The 13,965-nt window shown below is 38.7% G+C and overlaps 1 protein-coding gene across 1 annotated transcript in view; it reads left to right on the top strand.

Annotated features, from left to right (window-relative positions):
- BOD1L1 (biorientation of chromosomes in cell division 1 like 1) overlaps positions 1–13,965 on the top strand; it is a 36,485-nt gene that overhangs the window by 4,588 nt on the left and 17,932 nt on the right. The window contains exons 5-11 of the mRNA XM_084266977.1: positions 55–204; positions 1,600–1,769; positions 2,784–2,907; positions 3,256–3,400; positions 4,104–4,179; positions 5,029–11,164; positions 13,187–13,254. Coding sequence (XP_084123103.1) covers positions 55–204; positions 1,600–1,769; positions 2,784–2,907; positions 3,256–3,400; positions 4,104–4,179; positions 5,029–11,164; positions 13,187–13,254 — 6,869 coding nt within the window. The remainder of the gene's footprint in view (positions 1–54; positions 205–1,599; positions 1,770–2,783; positions 2,908–3,255; positions 3,401–4,103; positions 4,180–5,028; positions 11,165–13,186; positions 13,255–13,965) is intronic.

Below are 13,965 nucleotides of genomic sequence, written 5' to 3'. Positions count from 1 at the left end.
TCAGATACAGTGTGCTGCATTACAGGCTGTTCTTTCTAATTTTTCCTTTGCAAGAAAATATGTCAGTAGATTCAGATATGGATGTACTCAGTGACATCACCGTCAGCTCTGTCCATACCAGTGACCTTTCTTCCTTTGAAGAGGAGAGTGAAGAGGAGACTGCAATATCTGACAGCACTGAAGAGGGGGAGATCACATCAGAGGGTAAAATAATTAGATTGTTAAACAAAACAATTAGATTGTTAAGAAAAAAATGTGTGGTGCTTTCCTTGAGTGCATTACATCATAAAGTTAAGCTTTTGCAATATGTTTTGTTGTACTTCCTTCTGAGAGGATTTGAATGTGGAATGGTATTTGTGCAGTTACAGAAGATCAATAGTGAACATACTTTGGATATTTATTTTTAATAGACAGATGTATTCTAAACGTTAGAAGTCTTATTTGTACCACAGTACTTCATGGGCAACAGAGACGCTTACTTGATGGTGATGGATATGTCACACTCCTATGGTATTTTTTGGGGTTGTTTTTCCCCCTCTCCTTTCTGTCAAGAATTTGGTGTACCATTGGAGTGTTTTGTTTGTCACCCCAGGGTAGTGGTGGCAGTTTGCTTTGCAGATCAGGTTGGTTTTAGAGTTTTAGGATTGTAGGAATTTCCAAATTCTACCTGGCTGCAGTAGAAGGAACAGGACTAAATGCATCTTCAGAGTGTGGAAACACCAAATCTTTCCACCAACTGGGTTACCTCTGTGTGTTCTTTGTCTAGAGCAGACCTCAGGCTCTCATTTCTGCAGATGCATGGTGTTTGCAGTTAATAAGACTTTCTCCTACATAATACAGAGTGCCTTAGCAGTAACTGTCTAGAATGCTGGGAGTTTATCTTATCTGCTCAAAGAATGTAGAAACGCTGAATTACTCATGTATTCTCTGACTTTGTTACCTTGAAACATGACAGATTGTGTTCAGTTATGACTAAATATTTGTGAAAACAAGCCTTCAGTGTATTTCAGGGATAGAAATCATTTGCACAGTGTGGAGCACAAGTGGTTTTGCTCTCTCTAATAATCAGGATAAAGCTGAAATCGATTAAAAATAAATAAATCTAATAATACTTAATATAAACAACAATGTGGGGGTTTTGTATATATTTCAGTAAGCCCATCTATTTTTTACGTGCTGAAATATTGTACAGGGTTTTTCTGGTGTGGGGGAAGAAGCTTAATTTGATACATAGCAGAAATGATGTTATGACTTATTATACCATGTTAACTACTAAACACTATATGCAAAAAGGCAGCATGATGACAGGCAAAAGGATGAGCCAAGTTGTATCCCAGGTTGTTCTGGGGTTCATATCTTGAAATTTTTTGGCTGAACTACGGGCACAAACACATGAATGTTTTTCTTTCAGGTTTTCCTAAACTAGTGATACTTTGATTTAAGGGGTTTATTTTAACTGTAAGGGGTTTATTTTTTTTAACTGCTCATGTTTTTAGAATAAATGATACGCTTTTAGTAGCTTTGTTTCTTCAGAAGTTACGCTGAAAGCACTGTCTTAATTTATCAATATATCTCTACACTCCACTCACCTTCCTTCAGATGAAGAGGAGAAAAACAGTCACAGTAAGACAAAACCTCATGCAAATGAGCTGAGTGATGGGAAAGCCAAGCCTGTTCGCCACGTGTATGTCCGCAAGCCTTTCCTGTACTCCAAGTACTTCAGTGATTCTGATGATGAACGAACAGTAGAACAACGCCGTCAGTCCATTGTAAGTGTGGATTTTGTTGCTGCTCACATTCTATCTCCTTACACTTTCCAGCATATAAATTACCCTTTTCATTTGGTGGTGGCTTGGGAGGAATCATGTTTGTTCTCAATTTTCCTCCCCTCCCACCCTTTTGTTACAACTTCTGCTTCTTTAGACTTCTACCCGTATTGTGTGATCTGTTCCCCAGCAAAAGATTCTGCTGGTTATAGTTTGAAAGCTTCAGGTGGTGAAAGTAATTACATGCTTTTCCATCTTTCTCCCCCGCTCTAAAATTAATCGTCTTGTGGTGTTGACAGAGGATTTGCTAATTTTTTCTGGTGGCTTGAGTTCTTTCTCAGCTGAGTGATTTGATAAGGAGAGTAGGAACTGCTGCACATATGAAAAAGACGGTCTTCAGTAGATTTAATTTATGTAATGACAATTTGTGTCAAAAAAGTAGCTCATGCTTACCTGTAGCCTGCTTTCAGTGATGTTTTGTGCAGTTCAGGCTTGTGTGGGCTAGTGCAGGCTACTTCGTTACACCATCTCTTTACAAATGTAGTTCTTGCTGTCCATGAAATCGATAGTTTGTAGCGTGTCTGCAGCCATTGAGAACAGAAACAAGAGGTTTAAGCATGTTCACCATGTTCTGTGAAAGAAGGACCAGCACACAGAAGAGGGAGCAGCAGTTTTTTCAGATATATTTTTTGTCTAAATATTTTTAATAGTAAAACATGTTTTATATTTTATATAAATATAAAGTGTATATATAAAATAACATATTTGAGAAGGTCTCATAGCCTCAGTTTGTGGTGTGAAGCATTGATGAAACTCTTAACTCAACTAAATTTCACTTTAATAAAGTATTACAGGATTCCATTAACTTTCATAAAATTATTTTTAAACACTATTTATTTTTTAGGTTGCTTCAAGCTGCAATGTTATGCTTTCTGTATGGTTTAGATATGCCTTTGTAGTTGAAAGAATACTCTTTGACCTAATGATAAATTGTTTTCCTTGTTTTTGTATCTCCAGGCCAAAGAGAAAGAAGAGAGACTCTTAAGAAGACAAATTAACAGAGAGAGACTTGAAGAAAAACGTAAACAAAAAGCTGCAGAAAAAACAAAATCTCTAAAAACTGGAAATCAAAATGCTAAAGGTATGAGAAGTGTAACATTGCCACCCACTGCCCTGATCTTGCTTGCTCACTTTCTCTGGGGGGTGGGGGGGAGGAAACATTCTGCTTAAAATATTGGTAATAATTCTGTGATAATTTCCCTTAAAAACCCATCATTTCAACAGAAAAATGTATAATGCAAGTCATTAATACAAAATCCCCTATCATTTTCATATATCCTTTAGTATTTCATTGCAGTGCTTAAGTGCAATGAATACCCATGCACACTAGTATTATTATTACTCTCTGTACTGCTTTCAGTCATGTTTGTAGCTGAAACAGTAATGCAATGGAATACTTCTGTATTTCATCATTTGTATATTATTTTAGGGAAAAGTGGCTTGAGCCTGGAAGAACCTTCATCAAGAAGCATTGAGTCAAAAGCTACTGGTACCAGCATTAAGGATGTGCTTAAAGAACAGAAATTTTTAGAAAAAAAAGTGGCCTTGAGCAGAAAAAGAAAAAGAGATTCAAGGTATTCCTTTATTTGCTCAAAAGGACTTAAGTGTTTGAATATTCATTTATGTAGATTTAAAAGGTTCTCTTCAGCTTTGCAGTTAGCTTTACCCACTTTAGCAATTTCCTCTTAAAGTATTCATGTAATTTTGTTACTAATAAGCCTGAAGTTCTGGCAGAAAATCAAATTACAGCTGCTTAAATGTACTGCAGGTTGAGGCTGCATTAGCAGCATTTATGTAGTGTTTCACAGACAGAATGGAAATAAAGGCATCAGAATGGAGAGCTTTTAAATGGTTGTGCATCAAGGACGTCAGTCAGCTTGGCTTGGTCTTTGAATTGATGTTTTACATAGATATGTACATGTGTTGATATCTCTATACATACAGACACATATGGGGCAAGGAGATCTCTCTCCCGGTTTATAGGGACAGCTGTAGGCCCATACTGTCATACTAATACTATCTACTTCACAGCTCTGGTATCCAGAGGATATCTTTGAAGTTAGTACACATAATTTTCTGAAAGAAAAAAAGCTTGGGCAAATTGTGCTACTCAAAAGTTATCATGTTTTGTTTCAGTGGGTTTTGGTGCCCGTGCATTTCTCTCTCCTTCATGTTTCAAAGCAGGAAGTTTGCAAACTAAGGCTAGGCTGATCCGATGATATTTGTATTTTTTCTGTATTATTCCCCCCACCCTAATTGTCCAATTGCCTGTTTCAGGCATGCTGAAGATGGCTGCAAAAAGAAATATGAGCCATCTGAAGAAGATTCTAAAGAAATGCAAAAGACAAATGAGGTATGTCTCTCTTTAAATGTAAACTTCATGATCATCCTTTTTAACTGTTCTTGCACTTGTTCCTATGTCTGTCCCAACCTGCACAATATTGCGTTTGTTCTTAGGAATTAGTTGTTTCCTGCTTGTTCTCTCAATCACATTAGTGATCTGAGATTGCTGTGACAATGTTTTCTGAATTCCAGTAGACACTAGAATATGCAGTCTATGTATTTGGTACTAATGCTGTAGTAAAACACAAGATAGGGTTTTCAGCCCTATTCTGTGAGGCATTTGGGGTTTTTTAAAAAGTGTTTTGTATATAAAGTCTTGGAGTTTGATCTATTTAAGCTTCTCACTGTGAAGTTAAAGGAAAATGGTGTGCAAATGCTAAAGGAAAGATAATTTCTACAGTGGGTTTTTACCCACAACTTTATTAAAAAAAAAAGGTAGTTGGAAGTTCAAATGGCAGCCTAGATTTGTCTTTTGTGGGATTTGGGATGTTGTTAGGTTTTGTGAGGTTTTTTTTAAACAGACTTCATAATGACTGGTCAAAGTAACTGGTGTAGTACTTCAAATTGTGATTGTCTGTTTAAAAATCCATTTAAATCACTTTAGAAAGAAAAAAACACATCATAAAGAAAAGAAACTCAAGTTCAAACAGACTACTTAAATTTAACTGCTGTTTCCTTAGATTTCCCCTCAATGGCAGATAGTTGCAAAGGGCAGGTTTTCTTGCTGACTATATTTTAGGTGAATTTTCTTAGTGCTAAATGTATTCTCTGGTCTGTTGTCTTGATGGAGAATTTGCCCTTAACACCTAGTGAAGGAACTGTGTAACATTTGCTTACACATGTAAACTTTCTTTTATAGACTTGTGAAAAAAATTCTTCTAAAGAATTGAAGCATAATCATGGGAAAAGTGAAATCTCTAAACAGCTTAGAAGACTTTCAGAATCGGTGCATTCAACTGAGGAAAGCAAAAGTGATTCTAAAGCAGAAAAAGAACATAAAAGAAAAACCTCCACCTCTCTTCAGGCTGAAGGAGCCCAGCAGGACAGCGAAACAAGGGATCAGAAAAGACAACTGGATAGAGCAGAAGTCAATACTGAAGAACTACAGAAGCAGAAATCCTTATTTAAAAATGAAAAGCATCCCAAAAAAGACAATGACACAGAAATTCAACATGTGAAAAACGCTGCCAAAAAAGAATCCAAGTCTTACAGAGATAAGAATGAAAAGGAAAGAACTGCTTTAGAAGATAAACTTTCTTTAAAGCACAAGTATAAAGGAGATGGTATTCACAAATCAGGTGACGATGTTGAACTCCATTCATCTGAGAGAACTTTGAAAGGAGAGGATGGTGGTCAGAAACATAATCAACAAATAAAAGTTTCATCAGATGACAAATCTGAAAGAAAAAGTAAACACCGAAGTGAACGGAAAATATCAGTAACAGGGAAAGATGGAAAAAATACAAAGGCAGATTCAGAAAAGGCTGAAGAATTGATTCGTAAGGAAAATAAAAAAGACAAACACCTCTCAACAGAAAAATCGAGATCAGAATACAAGTCCAAAAGGTCCTTGAGTGATTCTAGGCCACAAAAAGACTCCCTAAGTGCCTCAAAGCAGCTTGCTTCCACATCACACAGAAGGAGCGAAAGCTACTCTGAAGATAAACATGAAGTAGAATCAACTAATTCTGATTGTCATTTGAAACAAGAAGATGGTGTTCATAAAGATAGACGAAGATCTAAAAGCCTTGTAGAAGAGAAGATTTTGTTAAAGTCTAAATCAAAAAGTCATAGTAAGCCATTGAAAGCATCTGAAACAGAGTTGCAGGAAAATTTAACAAAACAAGAGATTGGTCAGAAACTTGACAGAGATAAGAGCACGGAAGAGAATGATTCAGATAAGCAACACAAATCCAAGAGTGAAGAGAAAGTTTTTGACGACAGTGGTGCTGAGTTTGATTGTGTGCCACTTACAAGCTCAACTCAGGGATCACAAAAAGACTTTAGTCACAGAGTTAAGTTACATTCTGGAGAAAAAGGCTCTGTAAAAGAGAAACACAAAGGTGATAAAGATTTAAGCAATTCCAAACTAGAAAGAAGATTCTCTGCTGAAGGTCACAAAAGCAGAAACTTAAAGCACAGCAACAAAGAAATGAAGAAGAAGGAAGAGAATATTAAAATGGAAGATAAAGATACTAAAGAAATGGATAGTGGGCAGGACAAAGTATTGAGCATCACAGGGGCAGTGGATAAAAAGCAAAGTAAGAAGATACCCTGTGAAAATAGAAAAGGCAGTATATCAAACCAAGATTTACTTGGAGAGGAAAAGCAATCGGCTAGCACAAGTGAAAGCAGCCATGCTCCAGGCCCTCAAAAGTCAAGTATTAATAGCAATGACTTGCATTCTGGTCATGATGAAAAGCTCATTGAACTTGATTTGAAACAAACAAAAGTACAGGAAGCATCTAACATTGAAAGAAAAACCACTCAAAACTCTCTCCAAGCCACAGATGCAAAGTATGCAGCAAAAGAAAAAACAGCGCTTTCTAGTTCAAACAAGGAGTTAAAACACAGCTTAGTGGATCCTGAAGCTGGTGAATTGCAGTCTCTGTCTGCAGCTGAAAAGTCTGTAAAACAAGAAAGTATCCCTAATAAACAAGTTGGTGCCTTAGACACATTGTCCAAACAAGTTTCCATGGATCAAGGACCCAATAAACAAGGAGCTTATAAAATGAGCGTTGTGTATAAAACAGGTGGTAGAATCTTACTGAATGTTCCCAGTAAGGATCGACCTTCAGAAGATAGCAGAAGACCAAAGAATCTAAAAACTGTGATAAATTCTAGTTCAGATGATGTTCCTTTAACAATTAATTCTTCCAGAGAAGATGCTGCTGATACAAAGCCTATGGATGTGGATGTCTCAGATTGCTTGGGTAGTATGCCTAAAGAATGCCATAATTCAGATGGGACTTTGCTATTTGAAGATACTTTAATTTCGAAGAATAATGCAGCACAGGTTGCATGCATGGAACAAGATGATAATGCAGTGCTGCACTCTGCCATGAAAGATGATGGTGACAACACCGCTGTGACAAACAGTATAGAAAAAGATAATGAGGTTCCCCAGCCAGATGAAGAGTCAATGGAAGACAGTACAGTTACTTTACCTAGTCAGACAGGTGATGATGAAGCAGCAAAGTTAGAAAGCACTCAGGGAAATGAGTTGAAAATAAAAGAGGAAGACTTAATCAGTGACATAACTGAAGATTGTGGAGATGTAACAACAAAAGAACTTCTAAAAAGAAGAGAGAGGGAGTACTTGAATACAGATACTTCCACGAAGGGAGAAAGCAGCACAGTGATAGATCATGTGGAAAAGAATGAGGTACATGATATTGATGATATGATACAGTCTTCCTCTGTGCTGGTGCCTGAAAGAGTTCCTGAGGAAACAATCAAGGTCTCTGTTACAGCCAGTGGGCAAGAAGGGAATAGTGTGATTTGCAGGGAAGATAAAAATGAAAGCACTGCAGTAGGTACCAGTGCAGGAAGCAGTAAACTTGGTTTGTTGTGCAGCAGCCTACAAACAACTCCAGCCACTGTGATAGGAACTAGCACAGAAAAGATCACTGGGAGTGCTGTGATGGCCACTAGTACAGAAGAAGCAAGAGCTGAGGGTGTGTCACATTCTGAAAAGGACAGTGATGCTACAACCACTTGCTCAGAAGAAGAAAGTGAGGTGACAGTAATCTGCACAAGCATAGAAGCTGATGAAGGTTTCACAACTTCTTTACCCTGGGTAAAAAGTAGTGAGGGCAGCAGTTTCATAACAGGAGCAGATGTTGGTGAGTGTACAGTTGCAGCAGCTGAAGAAGGTGGTAGCAGTGTTGTCACTGAAGGATTAGCAGAAAGTGAAAGTTTCCTAACGAGTACAGAAGAAGAAAACGGTGACTGTACTATGGTTGACGCAGAAGAAAGTGGTAAAGATTCAGTCAATGCAAGTGGAGTAGAGGTTGAAGACAGTGTGAACAGTGCTGGGGCAGAAGAAAAAGATGATGCAGTGACTAGTGCAGGCTCTGAAGAAAAGCGAAAGACCTCAACTTGTGTTGATAGAGGCAAATTTGCAAGTTCTGTCTCCTGCTTAGGTGAAGTGGAGAGCGATGGAGCTGTAACTAGTGCAGGGACAGAAACAGGGGAAGGGGCGACAAGTGGTGACAGTTCAGGTGAATTTAGGGGCAGTGTGAGAGCTGGCAGAGGAAAAGAACATGAAGGTACTGTGACTTGCACAGGTGCAGAAGAAAGAGGTCACAACTTTGCCATCTGCTCAGTGACTGGTACAGATGCCCAAGGAGAAAGTGCTGTAACTGGTGCCTGTATTGCAGTGGTCCCAAACACCAGTGCCCCAACTGGAACTAGTGGTGATAAATCTGAGGATACTGTTAATGGTGAAAGTGCAGTGACCAGCACAGGCATAACTCCAGAAGATGATGCTGAAATTGCAGTAGTCTGCACAGGCCTAGAAGACAGCAATGAGGGCTTTGCTGTTTGTTTAGAAGCTGAAAAATGTGAAAGTCTAATGGACAGTACAGAGGCAAAGGAAGAAACCAATGTCACTACGGTCAGTGTAGGTCCATATGATGATGAAGGTTTTGTGACTAGTACAGGCTCAAAAGAGGAGGATGAAGAAGGTGAGGGCATTGTGACTAGCACAGGAAGAGGAAATGAAGAAAATGAGCATGCTTCTACTTGTACTGGAATGGAAAGTGAAAATGCACTGATGTGTGTTGGTGCAGAAGAAGGTGAAAGTTCCATTGTGTGCACAGTTGCTGAACAAATGGAAGCTGAGTCGGGAGTGGCTGGCACAAATACGAGTAATATGCTCACTGTCGACAGCATGAGGAGCATAGAGACAGAGGCTACTTGTGGCACAAACTGTAAAAATGAAAAAGGAATTGTTGAAAGCAGTGTAACCAGTGCAAGTGCTGCAGATGAAGGTGCCTTGACTGCACACATAGGAAAGCATGAGAGTACCTCGATTCCCTTGGATGCTGAGGAATGTGAGGGTCCTATGACTAGTGCTATGGCATTGCAAGATAGGAGTCAGTCTGATGCTGAAGATGAGCATGAGAATGCCATGACTTCCTTTGACAGCAGAGAACTTGATGCTTCTATAAGCAGTGCTGTTCTAAAGGAAGATGAAACTTCTCTTATGCCAGCTGACAGAGAAGAAAAAGTGAAAGGTGATGTCATCTCTACCAGTACAGTGGAAGAAAGTGATGCTCCGTTACACTCAGCCATGGATGCTGAGGAAGGTCCACTTGCTGTTGCAAGAGCAAGTGAAAGCGGGGAAAGCTCTGTGATCTTAGACACTGAAGACACCGAGGTGCCTATGCCCAGTACAGCTACAGAGTGTGTGCATACTTTTAGCAATAAGCAGGAAAAAGATGAGTGCACTATGATTTCCACCAGTATTGTGGAAGAATTTGAGGCCCCCATGTCAAGTGCAGCTATTGAATATGATGATCAGCTCCCCTCGGCGAAAGCAGAAGATGCAAATGAGAACACTATGGTTTCTATAGATATGGAAGTCTATGAGGTTCCCATGCCTAGTGAATCCAGTGCAGGAGGAGATGATAATGATGACGATGATAGTCACCCAACTGCTAGTGGTAAGGAAGAAAAAGATGAGTGTGCTATGATTTCCACAAGTGTTGTGGAAGAACAAGTAATCCTAATGTCAGGTGAAGTTACAGGAGAAGCAGTTCAACATGTGTCAGACACAGAGTCAAAAAATGAAACTGTAATGATCTCTACAAGTACAGCAGAATGTTTTGAAGCTCCTATGTCTAGTGTAACTATGCAAGATGAAAACAAACTCACTGCTTCAGAAACGGAAGGAAGGTATGAAGCTGCTATGATCACTACAAGCATGACAGAAGAATGTGAGATAGTCCTGATCAGTGCAGCACCACAAGCTGAAAGTCAGCTCATTGTAGCAGAAGGAGATGAAGATGCTGTTATCTCCCCAAATGCATCAGAGGAATGTAAGATTGTGGAGACCACTGCAACTGTAGATGAACAGTTTGGGCTAGCTACTTTCAATCCAGATGCAAAAAGTAAAGGTTCTGTGATTTTTGTGGGAGAATGTGGAGCTCCTGTCCTGAGGGTTGCCACCAACAGTGAAGATGAAAATGCTGCTTCGAGTATAGGAGATAAGGAGGAGGGGGCGGTGATCACTTTGAGCACGATGGAAGAATGTGATAGTCTCTTCACCTTTACAGTCATAGAGGAAAGTCAGCTTGCTGCTGAGAGTACAGAAGTAAAAGACAAAAGTGAGGAGATTTTTAATACTGCTGACCAGATTGAATGCATCCTCTCGACCACGGGCCCGGAAAAAAGCAGTAACTCCTTGCTTGTCATTGGTAGAGAGGACAAGACCCAGGAGAATGGTGTGAGAGGAGACTCAGCAGCATCTCAGACCACAGAAGACAGTGAAATCACAGGAACAGATGAAAACTCAGTGAACCTGATGAGTGTAGATGAGGCCCTTTGCGTGGAGATAAGTACGGAGGCTGCAGTGAGTCCCAGTCCTTCCTCTGAGGCAAGTGAGGATGATGACCAAGCTGAAAGTGTTTTGCAAGAGGATGTTAGATCAGAACTCTCTGGTATGGTTTCAGAAGCAGCCAGAGAGAGTGAAACTCAAAGGAATGTAAACTGCAAATTTAACTCAGACTTGCTTTTAGAAAGTGACTTTTCTGAAATAAGGACTTCCTTGCCTGGGGCACAGGCTCCTTCCTTAGTTTCAGCAGATGAAGTGACTGTAAATACAAACCATGGTGAAATGACAATGGAAGCAGAACTGGGTGAAAAAAGCGATATCTCTCTGTCGCACATAGAAGAGCTCTACAGCAGTGACAGCAAAACAAACTTGGTCAAAGCAGATGATCCTGGGATTGAAGTTACTTTTCCAAAAAGTAATGCAACCTTTACTTCAGGTGAGGATTTCTTTTTTTATTATTTTTTAACTCCTGAGTTTACAAGCTGCCATAAATAGATGCATTTTACCATTGTTATAGTTAGAAATAGCTTACACTGTTCAAATGTACTACTTTGTTGGTTGCAAAGTAATGTTCTAAGATTGGTGACAAATACTTAAGCATGTGATGCTGGGCATATAGGGGTGACTGAGGTATGTTGGAAAGGATTTAAATGTTATTAGAGTACAAAATTTATTGAAATACATTGACTTAATATTGTGAGCTGATGTGTGAAGTATTTTGCCAGGGGTGATCACAGTGGAGCTACAGATGGGTTTTGTTATTAGCATGGTTTGAAATTCAAAAGTGCTTTTATAGGAGAGAGGATGCATTTCAATTAGATGTATGTTTGACATTTTTAGAAGGCATCCTCTTAATTTTGAAGGTAAAGAGTGTCCATCTTTAATCATTACAGCAGATCCTCTCTGGGTGGTTATTTAATGGTCATATTCAGACTCACACTCTGCTGAATTGTGTTCCGAATACATTCAAAATGCTCCTTTGTGTTACAAAGGAATTGGTCATCCTTAATAAATGTTTTAAGTGAGTGATGATGATAGGTGTCGATCCTAAATAGAAAATTTAGGATTGTATATGACATTAAGGATAACACACTTAATTTCCAGATCTGTTTTATGGAAGCTGACATTTGAAATTAATGTGCATGGTTGCTAGTTCCTAAAATACTGTGCAATGAACATCCTCTTATTTTCAGGCTTTCTCTTCTTTGACCCTCCAGAGCAGTTTATGAAAATGAATAAATTCTGTAGATGCCATAATGAAGTCAAGATTACTGCCCCATTATCAATTTCAGTTAAATTAAACTGTATAAAAATAGTAGAGCAATCTGCTTATCTTTCTTTATACCAAAGGAAGTGGAATGATGCTGATCAAGTTCCACTTAAAAGCTTTTCCTTCTCATGTCTGTCTGCTGTTATTTCAGAAAGCATTCTGTAATGTGTGTTTAGGTCCAGTTTCTCAAAGGTTGCTATCTTCTCTAGTTCTATTGAAATCTGGGGGGAGAAAGCTCACTCTGCAGATTTGGAGATCTTAGACTTTGTCAAGGAAAGATGCTGATCTAGTAAACTTGTAAAGTGTTACTCAGTATTTATACAGAAGACAGACATGACTCATGAAAATGTAAACTGCTACATGATGGTGTTTCTGTCTTGGTGCTCTGGTCAATCCTTGTTGCCCATTGATGTAGCCTCTGTAAGTACCAGTGTTAGTCTGTGGACCACAATCACAGTTTAATCACTTCACATGCATCATTGGTGAATTACCATGTTATAACTATTTCTTTTTGTTTAGGAAAAGCTGTATAAGCAGGCTTCTGAAATAGGTGTCCAAAAAGGCTGTACAAATCCTGTGAAGATGCTGTAAGCATTGGGCTGTTTTTCAGATCCTATAAGCATACAGCTGTTCTCATGGGGAATGAAATGTGTGGGGTTTTAAGATTTTTCTGAAGTTACACTGACACTGAAAGCAGGTACTGAGCTTTCAGGTTCTATAGAAATTGGATAATTCCAGTGATTATGGGTCTAGAGCTTATGGCTTTAGATCTAATGGTCTCTGAAAGAAAATTATTATCCTTCAGTACTAACCCATAGCTCTGCATTCATTCATACAGAAGTAATTTGCTCTTTGGAATTTGGTCTGAAAATCTCTTTGTTGTTTTATTTGGGGTTTTTCTGTAATGTTAAAAAAAATCATAAACCACAGTAAATTCTGATAGTCCATATTTTCCAATCCTTTTATTTTTAAGGAGAACATAGAAGTATTCATGCAGATGCAGAGTTTGGGGTTTTTTGAACTGGTGTTCTGCAGACAGACTTGGTATTGTTTCCATTGCCTGCAGGAAAGGATTAAATTAATGTGCTGTGTTTACAAGGTAGTGCTGCAAAACAGCATCCTACTGTAGCATGAGCTAAATACAGCATAGTGTAATCTAATAATTTTAACATATTTGTATTTCATTAGGCAATAATGCAGCTTTACCAAAGTTGGCAGAAGAACTAGAATTTGAAAGGAACTTGGGAACTGACGAGGTATTTGTTATGTATTTATGTTATTTTGAAAACTTTGACCATACTGTTTCTTGTATAATCACACATCTTGCTAGGGTTTCTTACTATATACCTTTTGATTTTTATGCACCAAAAATGGCACTTGGACATTCTTTTTTTTCCAAGCTATCCACCTGTACTTTTCTAAGCAGCTGGTGTTGAAGCTGTGGGCTACCCACTCTACTCTCTGGTAGAGCAAACTTCCCCCTCTCAGCTACGCTGCTTCTGTCACCATGACATCCAAGTTTGCTTTTTGTTTTAGAATTGGTCATGCTGTATGCATGTTGCTTGGGATAGTACTGGTAAAACAGTCATACATGCCTTAGCACTTGCAGTTGGCAATTGTTAGTGCTTTGAAAGAGTAAAGGGACACTGCTGTTCATTTCATTGTGTATCTGAGTTTGCGATGTTCAGATCCGATTTCGGTACATTTAGCTCCTTATAGCATTATCTGTGCAAGAGGAACACATGGCTGATCTGCAGCTTGAATTAAGAGTTGAAAAGAGTTCACTAAACCTTATTATACATCACAGATACATATTTTTCTGTATGTGTGACTATTTCTAGAATATCACTAGAGTAAGCATTGTGCCTTGACTTCCTGAGATTTCTCTTGATCTTTTCTAAACTCATCTCTGCTACGAGTGTTCACTCTGAGGGCAAGGTTAGGCACTGTACTGTATGACTTAGCTC

The sequence above is a fragment of the Gallinula chloropus genome (genome assembly GCF_964237585.1).
Source record: "Gallinula chloropus genome assembly, chromosome: 7".
Lineage (NCBI taxonomy): Eukaryota > Metazoa > Chordata > Aves > Gruiformes > Rallidae > Gallinula > Gallinula chloropus.
This window is presented reverse-complemented; position numbering and strand designations above follow the sequence as displayed.